This window comes from Montipora capricornis, chromosome 1 (assembly GCF_036669925.1).
Source record: "Montipora capricornis isolate CH-2021 chromosome 1, ASM3666992v2, whole genome shotgun sequence".
NCBI classification, from domain to species: domain Eukaryota; kingdom Metazoa; phylum Cnidaria; class Anthozoa; order Scleractinia; family Acroporidae; genus Montipora; species Montipora capricornis.
Window position 1 is genome coordinate 36,144,977 of NC_090883.1, and position 22,187 is coordinate 36,167,163.

At 38.7% G+C, this 22,187-nt stretch overlaps 2 protein-coding genes across 3 annotated transcripts; one reads left to right on the forward strand and one right to left on the reverse strand.

Moving 5' to 3' along the window:
* Positions 1 to 1,864: 1,864 nt before the first annotated feature.
* LOC138040624 (synaptotagmin-1-like) lies at positions 1,865 to 10,912 on the reverse strand. The gene is made up of 6 exons (XM_068886319.1): positions 10,376 to 10,912; positions 8,576 to 8,844; positions 7,420 to 7,466; positions 6,460 to 6,814; positions 5,613 to 5,736; positions 1,865 to 3,212 (listed from the first exon to the last, which is right to left on the reverse strand). The coding sequence occupies exons 1-6, from the start codon at positions 10,449 to 10,451 to the stop codon at positions 2,713 to 2,715; spliced, it is 1,371 nt and encodes a 456-aa protein (XP_068742420.1). The 5' UTR covers positions 10,452 to 10,912; the 3' UTR covers positions 1,865 to 2,712.
* A 492-nt stretch (positions 10,913 to 11,404) lies between these two features.
* LOC138053218 (uncharacterized) lies at positions 11,405 to 18,976 on the forward strand. 2 transcript variants are annotated; one of them, XM_068899877.1, is made up of 4 exons: positions 11,405 to 11,543; positions 14,008 to 14,106; positions 14,758 to 14,991; positions 16,002 to 18,976. In XM_068899877.1, exons 2-4 carry the CDS (start codon positions 14,080 to 14,082, stop codon positions 17,298 to 17,300), a joined length of 1,560 nt encoding a protein of 519 aa, XP_068755978.1. In that variant the 5' UTR covers positions 11,405 to 11,543; positions 14,008 to 14,079; the 3' UTR covers positions 17,301 to 18,976. The 2 variants fall into 2 exon arrangements, with proteins under 2 accessions (XP_068755978.1, XP_068755982.1); XM_068899881.1 differs by lacking the exon at positions 11,405 to 11,543 and adding an exon at positions 12,734 to 12,922.
* Positions 18,977 to 22,187: the final 3,211 nt, after the last annotated feature.

Genomic DNA, 22,187 nt, shown 5'->3' on the forward strand with positions numbered 1-22,187 from the left:
TTGCGGTGTTTTGACAGCTGTTTGACATCCCAAAAACTCTCATGATTTTGGCCCGTCTTTGATTAAATGTATCTTCTAATTTGCATTTTCGACAATGACCAAAGGGGAATAGAATAATCATGATTTCTCCTTCAACGAATAAGTCCCGCTGCTCACAGAAGGAGCTGTAGGATGGCACCTTGGTAAAAAATACCCTCGCCCCTTACCTTTCTTGTCCCCGGTTCGATTTCTGGACTTGTCGTCATGTGTTGGTTTGTGATTTCTCTGGTCGGCCCCGAGAAGCTTTTTTATCAACGAAAACTAGTTTGAAGTAATGGGCCTTAATTCGATTGATATATAATTTATTATTTTATTTCAAGTCTCACCAGTTATAAGAGGACTTGTGCTATGTTTATATAAGCTTGAGTCTTGGCCAGTGCCGTTACGAACTTGAAGAATAGTGTTCTTCCATTAAACCTTTTGTAGGCATACGTCATTAATAATTATAACTAGCAGTAATCAAGGATTAGTGAGGTGTGAGTTCGATTCCTGTTTTGTCAGCGACGAGGTATTTGAAAGAAGTTGTATAATTTGGGGAGAGCTCTTCTAGTATTTGTTCAGTAAGGAAGTTATCACACTACTTTCAGCACGAGAAGATAAAATTCGTATCCCCAAGCGGGCATGTAATGTTCTGTTAAGTTATTATATAGATATTGATGAAATGTCCAGGTTTAAAAGAACTTGTTTTATTCGTTTTCGAAATGATGAAAAAGTGGTCACCAACCGCTAAAACACGCATGTTGTGTAACATGAAACAAGATATGAAAGTTATGAAAAACAAATCATGATGATGTAAAATTTTGCAAATAAAATGTTAATGTAGTAGAGGAAAACTATAATAAAGCACAAAAGTATCTTTCAATGAAGAGGAAGCTTGCTTTTTATTGGCTTATCGTGTTCGTTACCATGACGACACCAATATTCTCACATGTGAAAGATAAAAATGATATATTCATTGCGCGCGGTGAAGATATGATTTTTTAGTAAAAGGAGAAATCTTGGTATTTCATCAGTATCTATAAAATAAAATGCAATATCAGTGTTGTTGAATATCAGTAGCTTTTCCTGCTGAATAGGCAAACTGCGTGACTCCGCAACGTGTACAGCACGGGATAATGCCAGATGGTCACCCATCCAGGTATTTTACAACCCCGCCCGTCCAACATGAAGGACTTGACTTATCTTGGGCAAGCTAACACTATCACATGAGATCGAGGTTATTTGTGCCAGAATAAGATGGCGTCCAAACGCTGAAATCGCATACACGGTCCGTACCTGAGGGACATTCCAGGGGAGTGGCACGATTAGAGTGCGTTCTCCTTCGTCAAACGCAATAATTTTAACGAGCATTCAATACATCTTGCTGACGGGGAAAGCAAAAAAAGAAAACAGAATCAGTGAATATTCTGAGGGAGTTAAAATCATTCTTTCAGTGGAGTTTGCAGCCACATTTATATTGCTAAGTATCTTTTCTCCGTTAGAGATGATTGGTAAAAAAATCTGGGAGACACCACTGTTCTGGCACTTGAAATCTTTTCTTCCAGTTGGCGTCCGCGTTTTAAAAACGCGCGTGCTTAAGTTCCCTATTCACTCATGTGTGACATACAAAAGTGTGGAAATTTGGCAGTAACGAGGCATCAACATCTCAGCCACTTGACAGAAGCTAAAACTGGCCGATCTGTCGACCAAGAAGTTTGATATGAGATCTTGCGAAAAACGTTTGTTCCAAAGTCCAGAAAATTTAATGCTACAGACGAGGGCAAACGGAAGTGCGACCACTTGTGTATTGTGGCTAGTGAACATGATTAAAACATTCAAACATTGCTTTGCTTGGACTTCTTTTTATTGAGATTGGTATTTGTCATTTATTCTTTTATTAATTACTGAAATTAGCTTTTTTTCACACGGCAGTCACATTGGCCAAAATTGAAATGCGATGTCCCGAGCCATTTGGAAAGAGCTTGAAAAAGTTTGCAATCTCTCGGGACTCAATATGGTGGAGGTGACATAAAAGCCTCAATATACCTGCTTTAAAAATACACTGTTAATTGTTCTTATAAAAGTGGCAGTGTTTCTCCTTATTTTGCACGCGAAAAACAGCGAGCTCGGAAGAACAGCGCATAATCTTTTACAAGTCTGCGCTGAAATACGACATAAGAAAGTTTACTTAGCTTACTTTCATGGACTTGTCCAAGTGTGAAACGTTTTTGATGATTTTTTTTTTCCTTTTATAAAAATCAAAATTAAAGGTTGATGATTTTGCACAACAGACTGAAATGAACTCGAAATTGACCTGCTATTTTTCTCCTTCCACTTCAAATCTCGAGGTACTTTTAAGTGGTATGCCGCTTGTAGCAGCTACAGGAACATGAAGAATTTCGTTATACATCAACAGAGTTGATCAAAGTCAGTAAAAAAAAATAAGAAAGCTTACTTTTCGACCTTTAGCCCCTGGCCAGAGCAAATCAAGGCATGCCACTTGTTTAGAGTATTTCCACCACACAGTGGATCAACCGGCGCTAATTGTGGGAGCATACTAAAGAGAAAAATGACTTTCCTGGGCTCATCGTGTTGCCTTGGTGGAGCAACAGGGCTTTGATAGTCATGGCAGCACTTAACATCATGAATTCGCTATAGTAAAAGGTGACTGCCCTATTTTCCGCAAAGTACTGATCAAAGTTTCGCTTCCTTCTTCGACAGTTTAGGTTTCTTTGTCTTCTTGGGGGGTTTGTTCCCGGAGGACGAAAACAATCCCCCGGGTAAAAGTCCCGTGAACATTCCCCCTTCTTCTTCGTCGCTCTCCTCCTCCGAGGTCGTTTCCCAGCCTTGTAAAGACGCCATTGTTGTTTGTAGATCCGTTTTTCCAGGAACAATGTTCAATAATTCCAGCTGGTGCCACATAACGACTTCTTTTTTAACCATAAGTTGCCATTGGGCGAGACTTTGGCCGACGCCTTGACATCCCACACATAGCTCGCCTATTAACCGTTTTCGTCCAATCAGTGATTTGTCTTTGACGTGTATTATAAGGTTTACTTCATCTAGCAGATCTTCTGCCACATTGAACAAGAACTCCTCTTCAAATTTCGGCTCTAAGTTTTTCCTCACAATTCGTGTTTTCTTGGTTGTTATGACTTTTGATCCCCTCACAAGATTCAGTTTAACGTAAGAATCTAAAGATAAAACAAAGGTCATATCATTATCATCATCATCTTAATTAATGCCCGTGCTATTTTTCGTTGAGGGAACAGATATCAGATATCCGTAGAGCCTTAACTGCACAAAGAGCAATACTGGTAATACGTTTTAATAGAAACATCTCAATTAGTTGTTATTGTTCTTAGTTTTACTTGTAAGAAACACCTTTATATCTCGTCTATGGTGTTCAATAAAGTTGTTGTTATTATTATTATTATTATTATTATTATTATTATTATTATTAATATTATCTTGTTTTCGCACATTGGACTTCCAATGGAACTTCCGTACTCCAGGAAGCTTGGTGACAACAAGTCTCCTCAAACTTCTAGGACCTTCCTAAGAATCATTGCCGTGTTCAGAATAACACTTTTCTGAAGCTCGTCTATCTTGGTCTCTATACCAATATTCTCTAGTCTCTTCTTTAGATCTTTTGGAACTGTTCCAAATGTTCCGATTACAATAGGAATTACCATTGTTTTCATTTTCCATAACTTCTTCAATTCTCTTGCTAGATCTTGGTATTTCACTACCTTCTCGACTTCTTTCTCCTCAATACGGCTATCATATGGTATTGCAAAATCTATTATTTTGCAACATTTATTTCTGTTTTCAACAACAATCATGTCCGGTCTTCTTGCCTCTATCACGTGATCAGTCTGTATCGTAAAATCCCATAATATTTTACATATCTCATTCTCTAGTGCTGGCTCAGGTACTTGTTGATTATTATTATTATTATTATTATTATTATTATTATTATTATTATTATTATTATTGTAGGTTTTATTGATATCTTTCCATTTACAATTTTTGAAACTTGCTGCCGACTATGTCTAGGCAACAGTTTTTAAACTAAGTATATGTGGTTCTCAGCGTTTCAAACTGTAGAATTTCATGATGACTTCAGTCACAGTTTTGTATGATGATCGACTTCTGGCAGCTGGTTAGGAGTTTGTTGGCTTCGTTCAGGGGCACCCAACGAGAATATGGCTCAAAACCACTTAAATATTGCATTGGTAAACGTATTTTGGTATTTAAACGGTAGATAAAGGCATATTTTTATCCCCTAAAAAATTTTTATCTGTTCGGATTCCCTAGCTGAAAGTTTAGTGATGCGAAAAATTATAGGGATTTAAACTTACCTTTTCGAAAATCCAGCCAGAAAAAAGGCTCCCGAAAATTCTAGGCGACATTTTTAGGGTAAAAATCCGTTAAAAATGGGCAATTATTCCATTTTTCAGATGTTCGAAAATCCTAGGACAGGCAGGCAAGCAAGACATTTTAGACCAAATGTTCCAAAAATTCTAGATCTCAAATCGTTTTCCGAACAGATATTTTCTGAAAATTGACGTTGGGTGCCCATGTTCGTTATTTTGGGCTACGTCAGAAAGTTCTAGGGTGCTATTGAAATCTCCCAGGAAGTTAAACACTATATTGATTTGCTTGCTGTCGTAGTCAGGGTAAAGCTTGCGTAGTCCTAGTCAAAGGTCCAGGTACTTTGAAATCATCCCTGTCGTTGATTTGTCCTACGTTGCATACAGTTTCTTCCACAAGCATGACTTGATTTTCTAGCTTTTCTTATCGTAGATGGTGATTATTACTATCATTATTATTATTATTGTTGTTATTATTATTATTATTATTATTATTATTATTATTATTTATTTATTTATTATTATTGGCAGGGACAGCAATGTCCACAATAAAAAACAATATGTGGTTTCCAGTCTTGAATTTCTCGATCAGTTTGAATATTTAATTAAGTCCCACAGAAGTTTCACTTCTTCATTTTCAGATACACTTCGTGGAATATGCTAATACTATCTGTCACAACAACTGATCGCAAACTTCCAACTCAATTCCCCGGCAACGAACAACTCGGCCATTGAAGGGCGTCATGCCTCCTTTTATAATCTCCTTGAGCAAGCTTGGAACAGCTACACAAAATACACTTGAATTTTTGATTTAGAGTATCATTCTGTTGAGTGACATAGGTTACATGGATCAAAGTCCACCTTGTATTTTAGGAACTCGAACGTACACCGCAGAACAAGGTTCAACAAGATAATTAAAGGGGCAATTACTAGCCCATGAAATAGGCCTTTTGTAGCTAGTGATCACATCGTAAAGAAAACCAGCCATACTGGAGAGCAAATTGCGTCCTGGGACATCTAATTAAAAGGAAAATTCAAATTAATTTCCTTTGTTTTAGTTGTTCCAGTGCGGAATTTGCTCTCGAGTATGGCGGATTTTTATACCATGTGATCGCAAGCTGCAAATGGCCCATTGCTAAAAGAAGAACGCATAAGGCAAGGAGATAATTATAACATCGGTTGAGGGTGATGCTTGCGACATCAATTGAAAGTACTTACTGCAGGAAACGCGACCAGAAAATGGCTTTAACGCCTTGCATTCTAGCACTTTAACAATTAACTGACTGTCCCCTTCATAATACCGCATGGATAACTTTATATCGCCACGTTCTGCCCCGCGGACCTAAAAAAGACAACGAATCTAAGCCAAGCATGAAATAGGGATAAAACTAAAGGAAAGGAATATAAATTTCAGCCGTGATTCTATAAAGCACTCGCCCTTGCTTAGTTGGTTGAGCACAGGCTGTCATGAGGGTGGTCGACGCGGGTTCGAACCCCGGCCAGATCAACACTCAGGATCTTAAAATAACTGAGGAGAAAGTGCTGCCTTTGAAATTTCATCTGCAAATGGGTTAGACTTTCAAGTCTTCTGGGATAAGGACTATAAACCGAACTCCCCGTCTCATAGATATCTTCTATGTTCATAGAGTGCTGGAACATGTAGATGTAGATGTAGATGTGGAAGTTTAGGCAAAGTGTAAAGGGACACTTTGGTCTAATCATTCAAGCTTCAATACTCCGCCATAACCCCCTTCGCCCGTCAACTGAATTTTCTGACTTTTTGTTTCTTAAAATCTCCCATTCTCCAGAAAGTCCTGTCTTTCTAATGACATCTAGCAACTTTGCTGATATTTTCTTGTCTTCTCGGAAAAAAAAAGACAGTAAAATTTAAGCCTCAGTTCATATAATCAGTTCCAATAAAACACTGTCACCTTGAAGAACCTTCACAAAGTTTTCCTAAATCGGATTTTGAAACCTAGTTATTGGCGTCGTAATTCGACTACACGTGTAATGGTCGAGCTTCATTTGATGAAATGAAGATGTGTTTTTTTTTTTCGTTACTTACCGAATCAATCCATTGCAAGTTTTTCTCGTAGACGGTTGGCTTGCCTTTCGCCTTGAAACTGACGTCATTGAGGTCCATTTTGTACGAACCAATCAGATCACGAGTAGAGATCTGATTGTAATCACACACATGGAGATACATCTTCTGGTCATCAACTTCCTCCTTATTGATTGTTATACAAACTTCATCGTTGAAAACAGGGTCGAATTCATTCCTGATGTATTTTGTCCGCGGTTTTTCGGACACCATTCGATGAAAAGGAAACATTTCGATTTCAACGTATGTGTATATAGTCCCACCGACATACTTCATGGGAAGGTCATTGCAGTGAAATACTTTGACTCTTAGTTCAGATCTGAATAAGGAAGGAAAAGGCCATGTTATCTGAGAATAACCTGATTAAATTAATCTGATAAGAGGACGCCAGTACGTCACATGAGATGGGACGCCATAGTACAACCCTGCTTCGTTAATATGAAGGTGATACTCATTTCCTGGCCATTTGATGGATTACAAGTGGCCATAACCCAAGATTAGGAATGCGGCATCATTTCACATAATTTGGTGCCCTCGACAAATAATGATGTCAGGAACGGCTACTATTGTAGAACCACAAGATATGAATAAATATCTCCTAATTTCTTCGTCTTTTAGAGCCACACCTTAGGTTACGGCAAGTGTTGCCAAGTTTTGCCAAAATGTATTTCACGTAGAACGCAGTTAGCCTGAGCGGTTTGGAGATCGCGTACTTGAAGCTAATTGGTTGTTAGCATGCCAACGATGTTGCTTTCACGTTTAAAGCAACTGTCCCCCTCCTCCCCTGGGCAATTGGGGGAACAGACACATCCCGCGGAAACCAACATGGTACGCATGCCAACAATGTTGAACAACATTGATTGTTTAGCTGAGGATTAAGTACGATGTAGAAGTACCCGTAATTAGCCTACTGGTAAAACTTACTGCTGTTGGTCATAAGCAAGAGAAAATTTAACGTTGCCCAAATTTTCCTGCAAAAGAAAAAGCATATCGTTGGTTATCTTTGCTTTTTGAAGGCCATGAAATTTTGGTAACCAGGCAGCAGCTGCAGAGTAAGATCGGATGTGTGATTTGAAAAGAACGATAGGCCACCCGTGGAAACTCAAGATAAATTTATTTCTTCCATGTTGGTGAGCGTTCTTAACGCGGCAGGTTTCTTTTGCAGGTCACAGGTTACAGGTCACAGGTCACAGGTTATTGTTTTACTAATACAGAAAGCATCCTAAACAGTCATAAAAGCTAACCTTTGGCCTAATTAGGCCTTACGTTGACTAATTAGGCCTAATTAGGCCTAGTTAGGCCTGAAGAAAAGTATCCTATAAACATGCATAAAAGCTAACCTTAGGCCTCAATTAGGCCCAAAGAAAAGTTTTTAGGCCTACGGTTAGCTATTATGAATGTTTAGGATGCTTTCTGTCCAAGTAAAACAATGACCTGTGACCTGTGACCTGTAAAAGAAACCTGCCGTTCTTAATGGCTGCATAGAGAGAATAGCACAAAACAATAGGTTTCAAAAAAAAAATAAAAATTTATTTAATGACTGACTGACTTACTGACTAATTGATTGATTAATCGATCGACTGCTTCACAGACCCTGTTCATGTGTTTACAACTTGGCACATTTCTCGACCGTCTTTGCGTAAAGAAAGGGCAGCAATGATCAAGCAAGGATAGAGACTTTTTCCCAATTTCGTTCTTTCTATTTAAGGCAAATGCAATTATTTGTCACATGATCCGCCCTTGAATGAGCTTCATGTAGTAACAAGTTGATTTAGCAACAGAACGGGAGCCTCAGTTGACGAAGGCCGGAGCGCGCTGAATAGTCTGGATTCTACTTTAATCTGACCCAGGGTCCCTTGGTGTCGCGTTGTGTTGTGAAAGGTTTGTTTACGACGGCAACGTCATAGCTCGCGTGCTCGACCTACTTCTTACGCGACCACAAGTCACCGTCCTCCTCCGCCCGTCCTGTTGCGTTAAGGTCTCCATTACCAGTCTGTTGCTAAATCAGCCTAACAATAATGTGTCTTTCACCAATATCCCCGAGTACGCGTTAAAGGAACTTTCCGCGGTCTCGGCTTACCAGTTTCGTCTTATCCCCGGAAACCGGTTGCACGGTTGACAATTCCATATCGGGAGCGGCTTCAGGCAACTCGATGCTTTCCTCTCTCTTTATTAAGGCTTGAAGTTTGGATAGCGCCCTCTCTTTAGCCTCTTCGAGCCCCTTAAGAGCTTGACGGACACATAGAACAATTATGATCACTAAGATAATAGCGATGATTATTCCTACGATCATCCCAGTTTTGCTTCCTGTCACAAATGCGATAGCTTCGTGGGCGTACTTGTTAATAACTGCAATGAAGATGTCCATATTTAAGGGGAACGTTAGCCTGCGTAGCTGTCGGGATATTTTATCGCGGGATTATTTAGACACGCACGCGAGAAGTTTTCGCGAGCTAGACTAAGTGGCAAAGCCGCGAGTGAAACACTACTAGTCCCCATGCCAGTCGCGGCCCACTCGCGGCCAAAACAAACGAAGCATCGTGAGTGTTTATAAAGTAATCCTGCGTAACATATCCCGCCAGCTTGGCAGGGTAGCAGAGGTTTCCTTTCTTTTGCGTTCGCTGGGATGACGAGCCTAGCGAACGCAAAAAGAAAGGAGACCTCTGCTAGCTGGAAAAGGGGAACTGTAAGGGAAGCTTTGTAACTTTTCAAAAATCATATCATAGTTCGATTCCCCAGTAGGCTTAGCTACATAATTCCCAAAAAAATGTCTAAAATTCTTTCCGGAATTTCCCAAACAAAAGCTCTAAAATTATTTTAGAAATGTCTAAAATTCTCCAAAAAAAATCTCTAAAATTTCCGAAAATTCTTATAAATTTCCTTTCTTATAGTGTAAAGTCTGGCATATTTGCGATCAAGCAAAGATCGCAAGAACTACGGTGAAAAACAGCTGCTTAGATGCACTGTAGGACCCCTTTTGGTGAATAACCGCTGATAAGGAATGGATATGAACGGACTGACCCCTCTCCTGGTAGTTTGGAATACAAAAAACACGTTTTGTCAACGTTTTTGCCTGTGAAAAGTTTCCAACATGTCAGGTGAATATTCAAAATTGCTCTTAAATTCTCAAAATTGTCAATTTTTTTTTCTAAAATTCCCGAGAGTTTCTAAAATTCTTTTTGATGTCTAAAATTCCCAAAACAATTCCGAAATTATGTAGCAAAGCCTAATTCCCAGTCTCCTCAAAAACCAATTTGATCTGGTTTCAGTTAAATTGATTTGATTTCTGCGATGATAGTGTCTCCAATTAGAGCCCCAGCACTAGAAGACTTTATAATTCTTATTTGCAAAACATAGCTAGCCAAAATAAGCATTGCCTTGACAAAAATAACGTTTAAAGAATTTTGACCAGTGGGGGTTGATGTCATTAATTTCGTAAATATTTATATAAAGGCGCTTGACATCTTCAGTTTCGAAACTTTACTTACAATACCAGAAAACCCACTCGGAAATTAAAACTATCAGTTTTCTCGTAGTAAATTTCCTTTGGTCGGCGAGAATATAAGGCAAATTCCAACCAGCACTATGCTTCCATTGACTTGAAAAGGCTTCGTCAAATCCTCATTTTATCAGGGATGAATTTATTTAATTTGAACCTTTAAGATTGATTTAAGAAACTTGGTGATAAAAAGCTTTACTTATAAAACGAGTGAAAAGATAGCTACCATGTAGTTTTAATGAGCATAAATATAAAGCTGTCGAGGAAAGTTTAACCAGGTACATGTATATTTCACCATAATCGATTAAATGTGCAATCAACTATAATATATTCACGACCCATCGATCTGTCGACAGCTGGCTAAAAATACTATAAACTCACTTGTTCCATTCGTTGGTGAGGCCGTCGTCGAAAAATTCCCTGCTATGGATGTAGCTGGAGTAATACTTGACTCCATCTTTCTGAATGGTTTGTCTTCTTTGTAATTATGTGCTCTTTGAGGAGAGTCTGAAAAATTGGCACTTCCCGTACGACTTAGCTTTTTATGCACCCCAAATGATTGCTATGAGATGCCCACAATCTCGCTATCGTCTTCACGAATCGAATGTGACATTCGAGGAAAGGCTTGGTGTTAACATCGTACCAATATTTTTTCAGGAAAAATGCATCCGTAGCGAAGTAAACCCTTGGTGATTGAAGACGTTCGTAAATATTTCTTCCCCGCGGAGCGTACCCAAGGAGTTGTGACACGAAAGAAGCACGTGCATTTGAAATAACCGTCCAAGTCAGTTCGAGATGTAATTGTCTCGAAGGAAATCGCTTTCCCTTGTAGGCTATCGTGAACAGAGTCGACTTGGGAGTAGATTAGCCTTTTGAGCGCATTCCTTTGCCAAAAAATTTACTACACAAATTGAATGCAAATTTACATAAAAGCGTCCCGCAACATTGCGCACAAAACCAATGAAGACTGCAAATATGCGCATTCATTACGGATTCGACATATAACACTTATTTTGTTTGAATTACGTTATGTTTTATTTATATATCCTTTGTTTTGATTACATCTTTGCTGTGCGTTTCATACAACAAAACCCTCAAGCCTCGTCCACACTATGCCGGATAAATTTGAAAACGCAACTTTATTGTTACGGTTTGGCCTTCCGTCCACACTACAACGCACATATCCGCATAAAAAGATCCGCGAAAACGGAACTTTTTGAATACGCTCTCCAGAGTGGAACAATTTGAAAACGCAACTTTTTTGTATTAGTGTGGACGGAGAACTTTTCGTATCCGGAACTTTTTGAATACGCTTGCGTCATTTTGTCATGTGATTTATCATGTTTTCTGTGTTGTTGACAATAATTTCTTCTTTAATCGCTTATTTGGAGTTAAGTATTGCCTCAGTTCACATGAATATTGTACGCCAGAGAATCAGGAATAACTTAAGACAATCATTGGTGTCAAAGGATACTAGGAAAGCTACGCGACGCTCTTAACCTTACAAGCAGAGACGCTTCTGGACTCGACCTGGCAGAACGATTGCGTGGTGAGACAACTTTGTTAACGAATTTGTTCTCGCTGAAGAATGGAGAGAAATTTTCGAATGTCTACTTACTGTGAGCATGCTCAAAGCGAGATTAAGCAATTGTGCCGCCGATAAAACGCTGTAGTGTGGACGAAAAACTTTTGTTCCGTTTTTGCACCTAAAGTTGCGTTTTCAAATTTATCCGGCATAGTCTGGACGAGGCCTCAGTATAACTTGGGGGACTTACAACGAAAAATTATTTTTATTTTCGTTCATTGAAAGCTTTTTCCTGTAAATTCTTGTTCTCTGGACAACAAAGGTTAGAAGAATAAAACACAAAAAGAGCCGAAAAAGGGTTAAAATCAGTAAAATTTGAGAGAGATCAGAGTCGTAAAATGATCTCTTCAATGTCTATAGTTTCTTGTCACGTTCCTATATAGGTAGTGATCGTCAAAGAAATTTTGGGATCACACTCTTCGATATTCAACACGAAAGAGCAAAATTTAATATGGTAGGCGGTTTCGAGCTCCTTTCTAGTGTCATGTCTGAGCAGAAGTTTATAACTATGCTAAATTAGATTCAACTATTCCGGGTCTTGCAGGACTGAAAATCACGAGTAAATTGTCTTTATAATCTAAATTCTTATCAGTTGAAATAACTGATGTTCTTCCATGAAAGCTGCAGTAAGGCATAACTAGTTGGAACGGGCAAAAGTCCTTCTCATAAATAAGAAGTGTTTTCAAATTATCTACTCCTTCAAGTCTCCCAAGGTTTTAGTTTGGAACATGGTGTTACAACAATTAAGCAAGTCGGGAACTAAATGGCAATACTTTAGTTTCTAAAAGAACCTTTCATCAGCTTCTTGTATCAGTTTTAAACTCTTATAGGCCTGTACATTACCACGTGTACACTTTAAAAAAATCTCCTTGTTCTCTACACTTACAATACAGATTCGAAATGAGTGTACTGAAACATTGAAACTTGCTCGAGTTTCTTCTTTTTTCAATTTTTCATGGAAGTATTGTCAAACAGTCTAATGAGCCTGACTTGAAGAATTTTAGTAAATTAAATAATATCCCAAAAGCAAGCTACTTTCGGATTACAAGGGAAAGCGTATGTGATTGTTATTCATAAAACGAAAGTGATGAGGTCGTCTTTCCAGTGTCCGGCGGGATTACTTAATCCTCGAAACAATAAAATATACTTCATTAAAGCTCGAGGATTAAGGGAACTTAGCCCATGAATTCGGACACGTCTTGATCCAAGAACTTTTGTCTCCTCTTTGAAATACCATAAGTGGTTCGCTCCTGAATTTCCCTCATAACGGTCGGCTCACGATGTTGTGGAAAGTGGACAGGGTTCGTTTGGATGATTTTGTGCCAGTACCGAAGTCTCGACCGGTGAGTGTAAACATTAAGTACTCGCTTTTGTGTAGGTACTGCAGTGACTCACTTAACAACGCGAAGTGCTAACACAGAATTTCTAGTTTGTTTTGGTATCAAAGGGCTATTTGAAAGTTTTAAAACCTTTGTTAAGTAATAAAATCAATGAGAATTTTTCCTTATTCTGTCTAAACTCAGTGAAATTAAATGCCAAGAACTGAAGCTACGCATCATCACGGTTTATTGCAAGATTGCAAGATCAACGAAGTTGCTCTCGTTCAACACCATTTGAATAATTCGTCAGATAACCATGCAAGCATCAACGACATCTTATATCTTACATCTTAAAATTTTTAAAGAGATTCAATCTGAGTACTATTTTTGTTTGGCACATTCCGTCATCAAGCGAATTTGCGTGTTACAAAAAATAAAATTTCTTTTTGCAGATTATTGCCCAAAACTCGAAGCAGACTTAATTACATAGAAATTTAACCCTTATCAAAACTTCTTTTATAATTATTGCTTATTTGAGTTCATTAAACTGGACCGTTTGCGATGAAATCTAAGGACCTCGTGACCAACCATTTTTACCGTTTGGCCACCTTGTTTGGTGCTGTTTGATCGTGTTTAGTCGTGTTTGATAAAATTTTGAAGGCCATCAAACATTCGATCAAACATGTTTGGCAAGTGCATACGTACCACGCTTGCTCAGTGGTTGTGTATCCCCGTGTTTTTTACGTATTCGTGACCTATAATTCTTTGCTTGTGGAGTTTGATCTGAGTTAGATCTGGACCACTCACTTCAATATCAGCATGTTTGGTCACCAAACAATGTTTGATGTTGTTTAAACACCACACATTTCCCGTTTGTCCAGGTGCTATGAAGTATTTTTTCTCATTCATGAAGGAAAACTGGGTGCTTTCAAATGATAAGGCAGAAAGAAAACTTTCTAACTAAAAAAATAGCTGCTTCGGCGAGGAAGAGATCAATTCAATTAATTTGGCCATTAACGAGGCTGTCGGTTTGTGTCCGATGATGAGGACTAGAAAAGATTATATGAAAGATCACTCAGAAGCCTGGGTATTTCGTCTTTTTTTCGCAGGGCCGTCATTTTTCCTCAGGTCATCACATACTTGGAAACCTAAGCTCAACATTAGACGCCAAATATGCGCAGATGACTTATGGCGAACATTACAGGAAGGTACGTCATAATGTTAACGTCATCTACTCGTCCTACTATTGTTATTGCGCATACGTTCTGCGCATCTCGAGATACTCAGATTTCCTACGGGTGGTGCTTATGCGGAGAAAGCAGAACTTAGCAAGTGCCCTCGGAATCCAAAGAGAAAATTGGGGGTAACCACTCATTTTTCAGAGATAATTAAGCTTCAATTTAGAAAAAAACGCCATACATTGCTTTGTATTTTAAAGCTTTTTACAAATATTGTTGATTAATTGTCTCCGAAAAATGCGTGGTTACCCCCAATTTTCTTTTTGGATTTCAATAACACTTGCTAAGATCTGCTTTTCCCCCATATTCAGTAAACCGCGAAAAAATTCCTTTAAATTAGTAGGCAGACTAGTCGCTTCCCACCATGCAGTGTGCCCCGTGTTCGATTCTCCTACTCAGCGTCACTATGGGGGTTGAGCTTGATGGTTCTCTACTCCTTTCCGAGAGGCTTCTCTTTTCTGGTTTTTCCCCTCTCCGAAAAACTAACCTATGAATTGACTTGACTTGATTTGATTTGACTTGATATCGTACAATGTCCCCATTTAGTGCCGCAGCTATAACTACAGTTGACACTGTTTATTATATGTTTTTCTCCCATGATTTTATAATTGTCATCCTCAGAAAGTTGAAGCCGCATTGAGTCTCGAGCGACAGCGTTATGCCGATCTTTTGACCAAACAGAAGAAAAATGCTTTAGGACAAAAGACAATCATGCCAAAGGCGAAGAAACTGGACATACCAATGACAGGAACTCAGCCGCGATATGATTTAAACGAACTTCGGCACAACCAGAGGAGATGCGCGGCGTTGCTATTCGGAGCACGAGAACGAGGTGCACATAAACTGCCAATCTTGGTACGTCTTGGTGATGACTTGTACACTATCATGGCGCAATCAAACGGTTTCAGCGTGTTTTTCAACATTACTGAACGGCATAGTTTGATGTAATTACACATTTGTGCTGCGTTCAACGCGCAGTTGAATGAATTTTTAACAGGTGTTAAAAACAGTTAGAGCGGACCTATATCAGATGTACACTCAATAGAAGTGTTATAAAAAAAATAACATACACTTTTCTTACACGCTGCAATTGCCGTCTCCAAAAAATTTAGGGAGACTGTTACGAGTGTGGCATTGTGGGACTATTCGGGGTTATGGACTCTGCGTGCAACTTATGAAGTAAATTTAACAAATTGATATCAGTTTTTCATGCGTCTGTCCTGTTATTGATCATGACTTTCGTCATAACATTGTCAAAGTAGCTGTAGATCCATGAGGCGATAGCTGAGTGGATCCGCAGACTACTTTGACAATGTTATGACGAAATTCATTGTCAATAACAGGACAGACGCATGAAAAACTGACATCAATTTGTTTTTTACAATAACAAAAAGGCAGAGGGGTCAAAATTAAGTCAAAACACAAGAAGACCGCGAGACAAAAATGCGAGAAACTTCAATCTGACGCCAGCAATATCACGTCATCCTCGCATCGACATCATTCATGTCTAGGAATATAGACAATTTATCTCACAAGGTGTCCTTTAACCTCTGTTCAAGTTAAAAGATTAACGGCTGCAATTCCCTCAAACCTAAAAATAGCACCAACCCCAACGCTTACCTTGCTGGTGCAAATGCTTGGACTTTATCAACTACACCAGTCATATACTTAAGAATGAAAAGATACGTGTAGAATATGAGTTAATTAAGATAAATTTTGCCCTCTAAAACCTGACTTGTGTTGACGGAGGCTAATAAAAAACTGCCTAAGATTGGCATTTTGTCTGATGTAGACCATTAGGTGAATCATCCTTTTCGTCTTTAATTTTGAGCTTATTCTAACTGTCGCAGGTTTTCATTTTGCAGGTACGATGGGCTCCCAAGAGGCGTGAAAGCTACTACTTAATGAGCGAACGTGTATACAATGATCGTTTACTTATGAAAATGCGAGCAGAAGCAGGAGACAGTCCCCTGAACTTTGACTTCGCAAACACAAATGGAGAAACAGATGATCTCCTCGAATTCCAACAATTCATCAACAAAACGTCCCAAGACATCAAAGATCTGAGCTTTGACACAAAGTACAAAGAATACTCTTGCAATTTTAACACAGACAAGACGAAAAGTATTGCAGAGGAAGGCACAGATGTGGAGAGTGAAAGCGAAGAAGGAGAGAAGCGCGAAGCGTATTCGGCTTCAAAAACGCAGCGAAAGGTGGTGTTTGGTGATCACGTGTCTAAATCGGATTTAGACCTCATTGATTCTAAGCCTTCTGCGCGGTCAAAACAAAGAGACTATAGAGACGAATTCGGAGGGCTGGATGCTAGTGATATTAATTTTAGTTTCGAGGAGTTCCGGGACAAACGCCCGCACCGGAGAAGTGCTGTGACAGGAGAGAAAACTTCAGTGGAACACATAAAAAGTAGTTTTAGTGAAAAGGGCTCAATGATAGATAATGATGTGTTATCTGGCCCGCAATTGCAACCCATTTCGCGAGAAACTTCAGTATATGATGATTACAGCAGTGATTTCACTTCCGATAGCGACATGGAAGCGCAGGTTGACGCAGCCGACGAGAAAAATATTTCTTTCTCGGGTAATGGGGACCAGTTTCTCTCATCAACATCAGAGGAGAATTTAAAGCACCAAAACAAAGATTGTAAGCATGCTCCAAAGCAGAAGACTCACGAATACAACAAAAGACTCCCCAGACTTTTAAAAACCTCTGAGCTAAGGGCAAAGCTGCCACCAAAAACCCGGTCAAAGTTGGAAAAAGTCGAAAAAGAGGTGGACCACAGTTGCATGGAGCTTCATAAGATTGCGTACGACAGAGCCTTGACGCTGGCAAGATTCAGGTCCTTGCCCTTAAGCCACTCTTTTTTGTCTCAAAATATAAGTAACTTGAACAAATTTTCATACTTTCATTGTATTTCTCATAAAGAGAAAATGTTAGGAAGAGAGGCCGACGAAAGTGATCGAAAAAAGGAGAAGAAAGTTTCGACGACGGAAAAATTTGGAAGAGAGGCTATTTTTGGCAACATAGATATGGATGATTTTTACACTCAAGAAGATGAACTGATTTATTATATCAGACCAGAAGAATTGAAAAATGTGGTAGACTCCTCAGCTTTTAGCGGGGAACGAAAGTGGCAGAAGAACGAATGAAATTTTTTCGCACACGGAAACAACCACCTTGACTTCAACTTGTCTCTCATGTCTTGGTGCCAATGCGACGGATAAGTGCTGAACGGAGACTCTGTCGGTCGCAGAGAAAAAGACGCCCATTCTGACTCTATGACGTGAATTCCGGTGAAGACATATTTATATCAAATAGAAAGAGTAGAATGTTTCCGAGGACGTCCGAACAGGAGGCATTCTTAGGCGCATGCTGTAGAGCTCTTAGACGGTTCATTTCACGTTTTGTTGTTAAAACTAACCGTGCGTCCTTGAAAAGAGCCTTCTGTGAATTCAAAAATAGCGACCCTATCCTGTACTCCACGGTTCACTACTGTCTTATCATTTCAGTTCTCTCCGAGATGAGTTAGCTTTACTTTTAGGTTAGGGTAATCCAGCTAATCCGGATTATGAATAGGAGCCAGCATGGAATAGGAATAGCATGAATGCGCGCAAGAGTGAATTACAGAAGACTTTGCGGCCTTGCCCCAGCAATTTGCCCCAGCACAATCACATATGAATTTATTTTTAGGTACACTTTGCGCGCGAAAAAAACAAAGGGCAGCCAATTTTAACCAATCAGAAGAAGCCATGTCACTCGTGATTGCTTCTGCCATGTTTTTTGAGGGACATGACAACTGATTTTCGCGGGAACGGGTATTGTAAAAGTAGACCCATTTGTGACTCCGTCGGGGAAGCCCTCCTATGCCATAACAACCGGCTCTTATTGAATTCACTCTTGATGCACGTCACTACAAAGAATAGTTTCAGCATTTAACAAGTGCTAAGCATTCGTAGACTTCTGGTATGACTATTTATTTATGTGGTTATTGCCTGCGTTTGTGTCTTTAACGAACAACCAAGCTTCAAGAAAGAGCCATTGGTGGAAATTTGGTTTCAAGTTAAAGTTTCAAATTTATTAAAGGCTTATAGAACAAATACAACGTAAAATTGGTTCATGTCCTACGACTTTGTAAATCCAGCTGTTTGTCTTTACACGACAGAAGAATTTCAGGGAAACTTTGTGACGTTTATTGTCACTCAAGACGTGACACGAAAAGCTAGGGGACTATTCGTGACGCTTATTTACAGCTTTGATGTAAATTTTGTTTGCCACCACAGTCAACATTTGCAACAAAAATTCAGCCGCGTTTCAACGGTGTAAATATAGTTCTTACAGGAGCCTGCATGTGTGTTCCTCGCATTCTTTTATCACTGCGGAGCGAGTTCAGCGAGCAAGCAGCAACATATAACATAATCAGAATTTGAAACAAGTTCTTGATTTTTTTTGTCCTTGCTGGCTTTTTACCATGATGCATCGCACTATCAACCAGAATGCCATTGCGCAGCGACCAGAAAACATTTCTCTAACATTACCTATGAAGATTTTAACTTCCTTAAAAACATTTGTCCTGCTTGTTCACTGTTCGAACCCAGAACGCCATTTCGTCGATAATTCGTCTTTTGGACATCCAAACAGAAGATCTATAAAAGTACGCAATAACCTGCCGTCATACAATACACATTAATCCACATCAATCCACTTTATCTTATAATGTTCTTTTTCGCAATTTATTCGGCTGGCCGACGCCACTTCGATAGTATTTAGGCCTATGTAACCCAAAAAACAGCCTTTGACCTTATAAGCTTCCTCAAAAAAAAAAAAAAAAAAAGATTGCGTGCGCGCAGTTTCTCCTCGATTAAAGCAGTACCTTGGAACATCGTTTCCCAAAGGTCAAGAAATGATGGAAAATCCCGATATCCTGCTTTTTCTTTTTTATTGAGAAATATCGAGATAGCTTTTGCTCCTCTTTGCACGAAACAACATACCGCATAGCAACCTCGGTGAAATAAAGATTGCTAATATAATTGGTTGATAAAAATGCTTGGACTATCTAGAATGAAGGGCAAGACAGGAAAAGGCCACCTTTCTTTATTGTTTTAATTGGACGTGTTTTATTGAAACGCAATTCTTATGATATAGTGCTTCAAATGATAAAATACTATTTCACATATATTAGCTTATATATTCCATTTGAATTACTCATCTCCCTTTGTTTTTTTTCGAAACCGACGACACAATATATCAAAAGCCTACGATTTCTTGTTGCTGTGAGGTACTTTGAAAACATTTAGATAACTAGTTCGCTTTGAGTGATGCCATAGATGTTTTTTTTTAATGGCGTTTATACCAGAAGTATTCTCGAAAAATATTTTGAAAAGATCATCCTTAGAAAGGGAAGCATGTAGACAAAATGAGCCAGGACTATTGGCCAAAGAAAGATGAACAAATATGGTACGTGCAAAGAATTACATCCTACATTTGCCAATTTTCTGTTGACATAGTTTTGTTTAATTACAATGGGGTTTTGTGAGAGCGACAAAGTTTTGTCTTTGAAGATTTACAGTCGGTTGACGTGGTTGGTCACGTTTGATCCAGACATAACTCAGACACTGTAAATTTCATGGCGCTAGTAATTTTGTTGATTGACATTCACTATTCGCCATCCTGATTGGCTGTTACAGATTGACAGGGAATTCCATTGCGAGGGAAATCGAATGCTCGGGTGATGGAAAGCGACGCTTGAGTCTTTCGCAGGAATATTTCTCATCTTTGGGGTTTTTCATAGCTGTTTAGGAACGGAACAGACAACCAATGACTAGAGAAAGGTAAAGTCTTGTCACTGTTTCAAAAATGCCACTTTTCAGCTGTTTTACTGCGGAATATTTTGATGAAATTATGCCGACATTTTGGCACCAAACCATTCTGCTAGTTGTTTCTCGAGGAAACGGCATTTTGTTGATTATTTGGAGGTGTTGAAATACACTTATTCTGGTTTCCTCCTTTGATGGGTTTACTTTTTTAGATTTCCAGTTCATAGATGTGAAGTGCTGTGTGCGCAACTTTTGCTTAAATTGGCTCTAAGTAAATTTAGCTCAGAGTTGGAGCTTAATCTGAAATGAAATCTTACAATAAGCTGAAATCATTTACTTTCTAACCGACATATTACTTTGATGCGTTTATTTGCGGTCGAAAATATGTTTAACTTTATGGCGAAAGTCTTTTCTCTTAAAGATAATTTGAGTTTTGTACTCAATTTACTGTTTCGATCATTCCCTCAATTAGCTAGTCTTCCAATTAATAATATTGTGGAAGGAGTACTTGATTTAAAACAAAGCCCGTATATTGTTTTTAAATATGCTAGGGCTTAGCAAGGTTTTGCTCCATTTATTTATTGCAGGTATGGCCAGACATTTTGTAAACTTGATTCTGGCTCTGTTTATCTGCTTTAGTCAAGGTAAGGCTGGATTGTTTTCTGTAAAACAAATTTGGTTTGGGGGCAATTGTACGTAGTTCAACTTGGACTTGGTTTGTCTGGAGTTTGAGTTCTTTCGTAACCATATTCTTGTCTGTAGTCAAAAGCCTCATTAGATGCGATGAATATTTCTGAGTGCAAAACACAATACATTCTTGATAAGATCGAAGTACATGGGAAGACTTTTTTATATATGTGTGGCCGTTGTTTTGAAGATTATGTAAAATGCTGGAGGGCAAGTATGGCTGAAGATGTAGCATTGACAACCATTTGTTGCAAGTATTCCTTGAGAAGGTTGATTGAAAGTGTTCCTGTTCTTGTGTCCACACCACACAACCTTGGAATTGATTTTTCCGAACTAATATCAACAAAAAAAAATTTTTTTTTTAAAAACATTGGTGTATAGGGAAGGCTGAAATTTGAACAGTCTTGATTCTTCACTCAGTTGGTCGTCTATAATAGTATTGGTTGTTTCACTCCCACAGGTTCCCCAAGCTCATAGTTGGGTGATGTGGGGTAAAGCCAACAAAATTATTAAGGATCTGTTTGGGAATTCCGATTTAAAAGAATCTTGAAAAGATATTTTTACGCGAAAAAAAGTTATCAATTATAAAGGCCGAACCTTCTTGCTATGGGGTGGGTTGATCTCCTGTGTTGTGGTTTTTTTCCCAGATTCGCATGCGAAATAATGTAAAGCCATCATCAGTTCCTTCGGTTGTCAATGGATATATAGGAAGGATATTACATTGCCTGCGCGGGGGGCTACTGAATTTTATCTTCTTTTTTTTTTTTCTTTTTTTTGAGTGCTTGAATAGTATCTCTCACGAGGTGGTGAGCGTAATGCGAACGATGGAGAGAGTAAGTTTTCTATGCTACGGAGAAGAATAAAATTCGTATCTATAAAGCGGCCAGTGTACTGTTCTGTTTATGATATAGATATTGTAGGATAATGTCGATGATTTAAACCAACTGGTTTTATTCATTTTCGAAATGATGGAAAAAGTTGGCACCAACACCGTTAAGAACACGCCTTGTTGTGTAACATGAAACAAGATATGAACGTTACGAAATAACAAATCATGATAATGTAAAATATTTGCAATAAAAATGTTAACGTAAGTAGATAAGAAATTTTATTAAAGCCACAAAAGCATCTTTGTACAATGAAGAGAATATGTACTCGCGTTTTATTGGCTAATCGTGTTGGTTCCCATGACAACACCCATATCCTCACATGTTGAAAGATAGAAAATGATTACGTTCTACTGCGTTGCTGGTGACGATTAATGATTTTTTATGGTAAAAGGAGAAATCCTGGTATTTAATCAGTATATGTAGTTCTATATAATTAAAGTAAAAATACTTAAGGTATGATACACTGAATTCTCCACACGACCAATCCAAAATTGAAGTCAAAGTATTCCTTGTTCAAATGTCCTACGATACTAAAACTCCACTGTTGTATGTATATTCAAGGACAAAGGTTTTGTGCGGTAATACGCAAACCTGATAGCGATGGTCACATTGAACAACCAACACATCATGCAACCCGTTGAGTTTC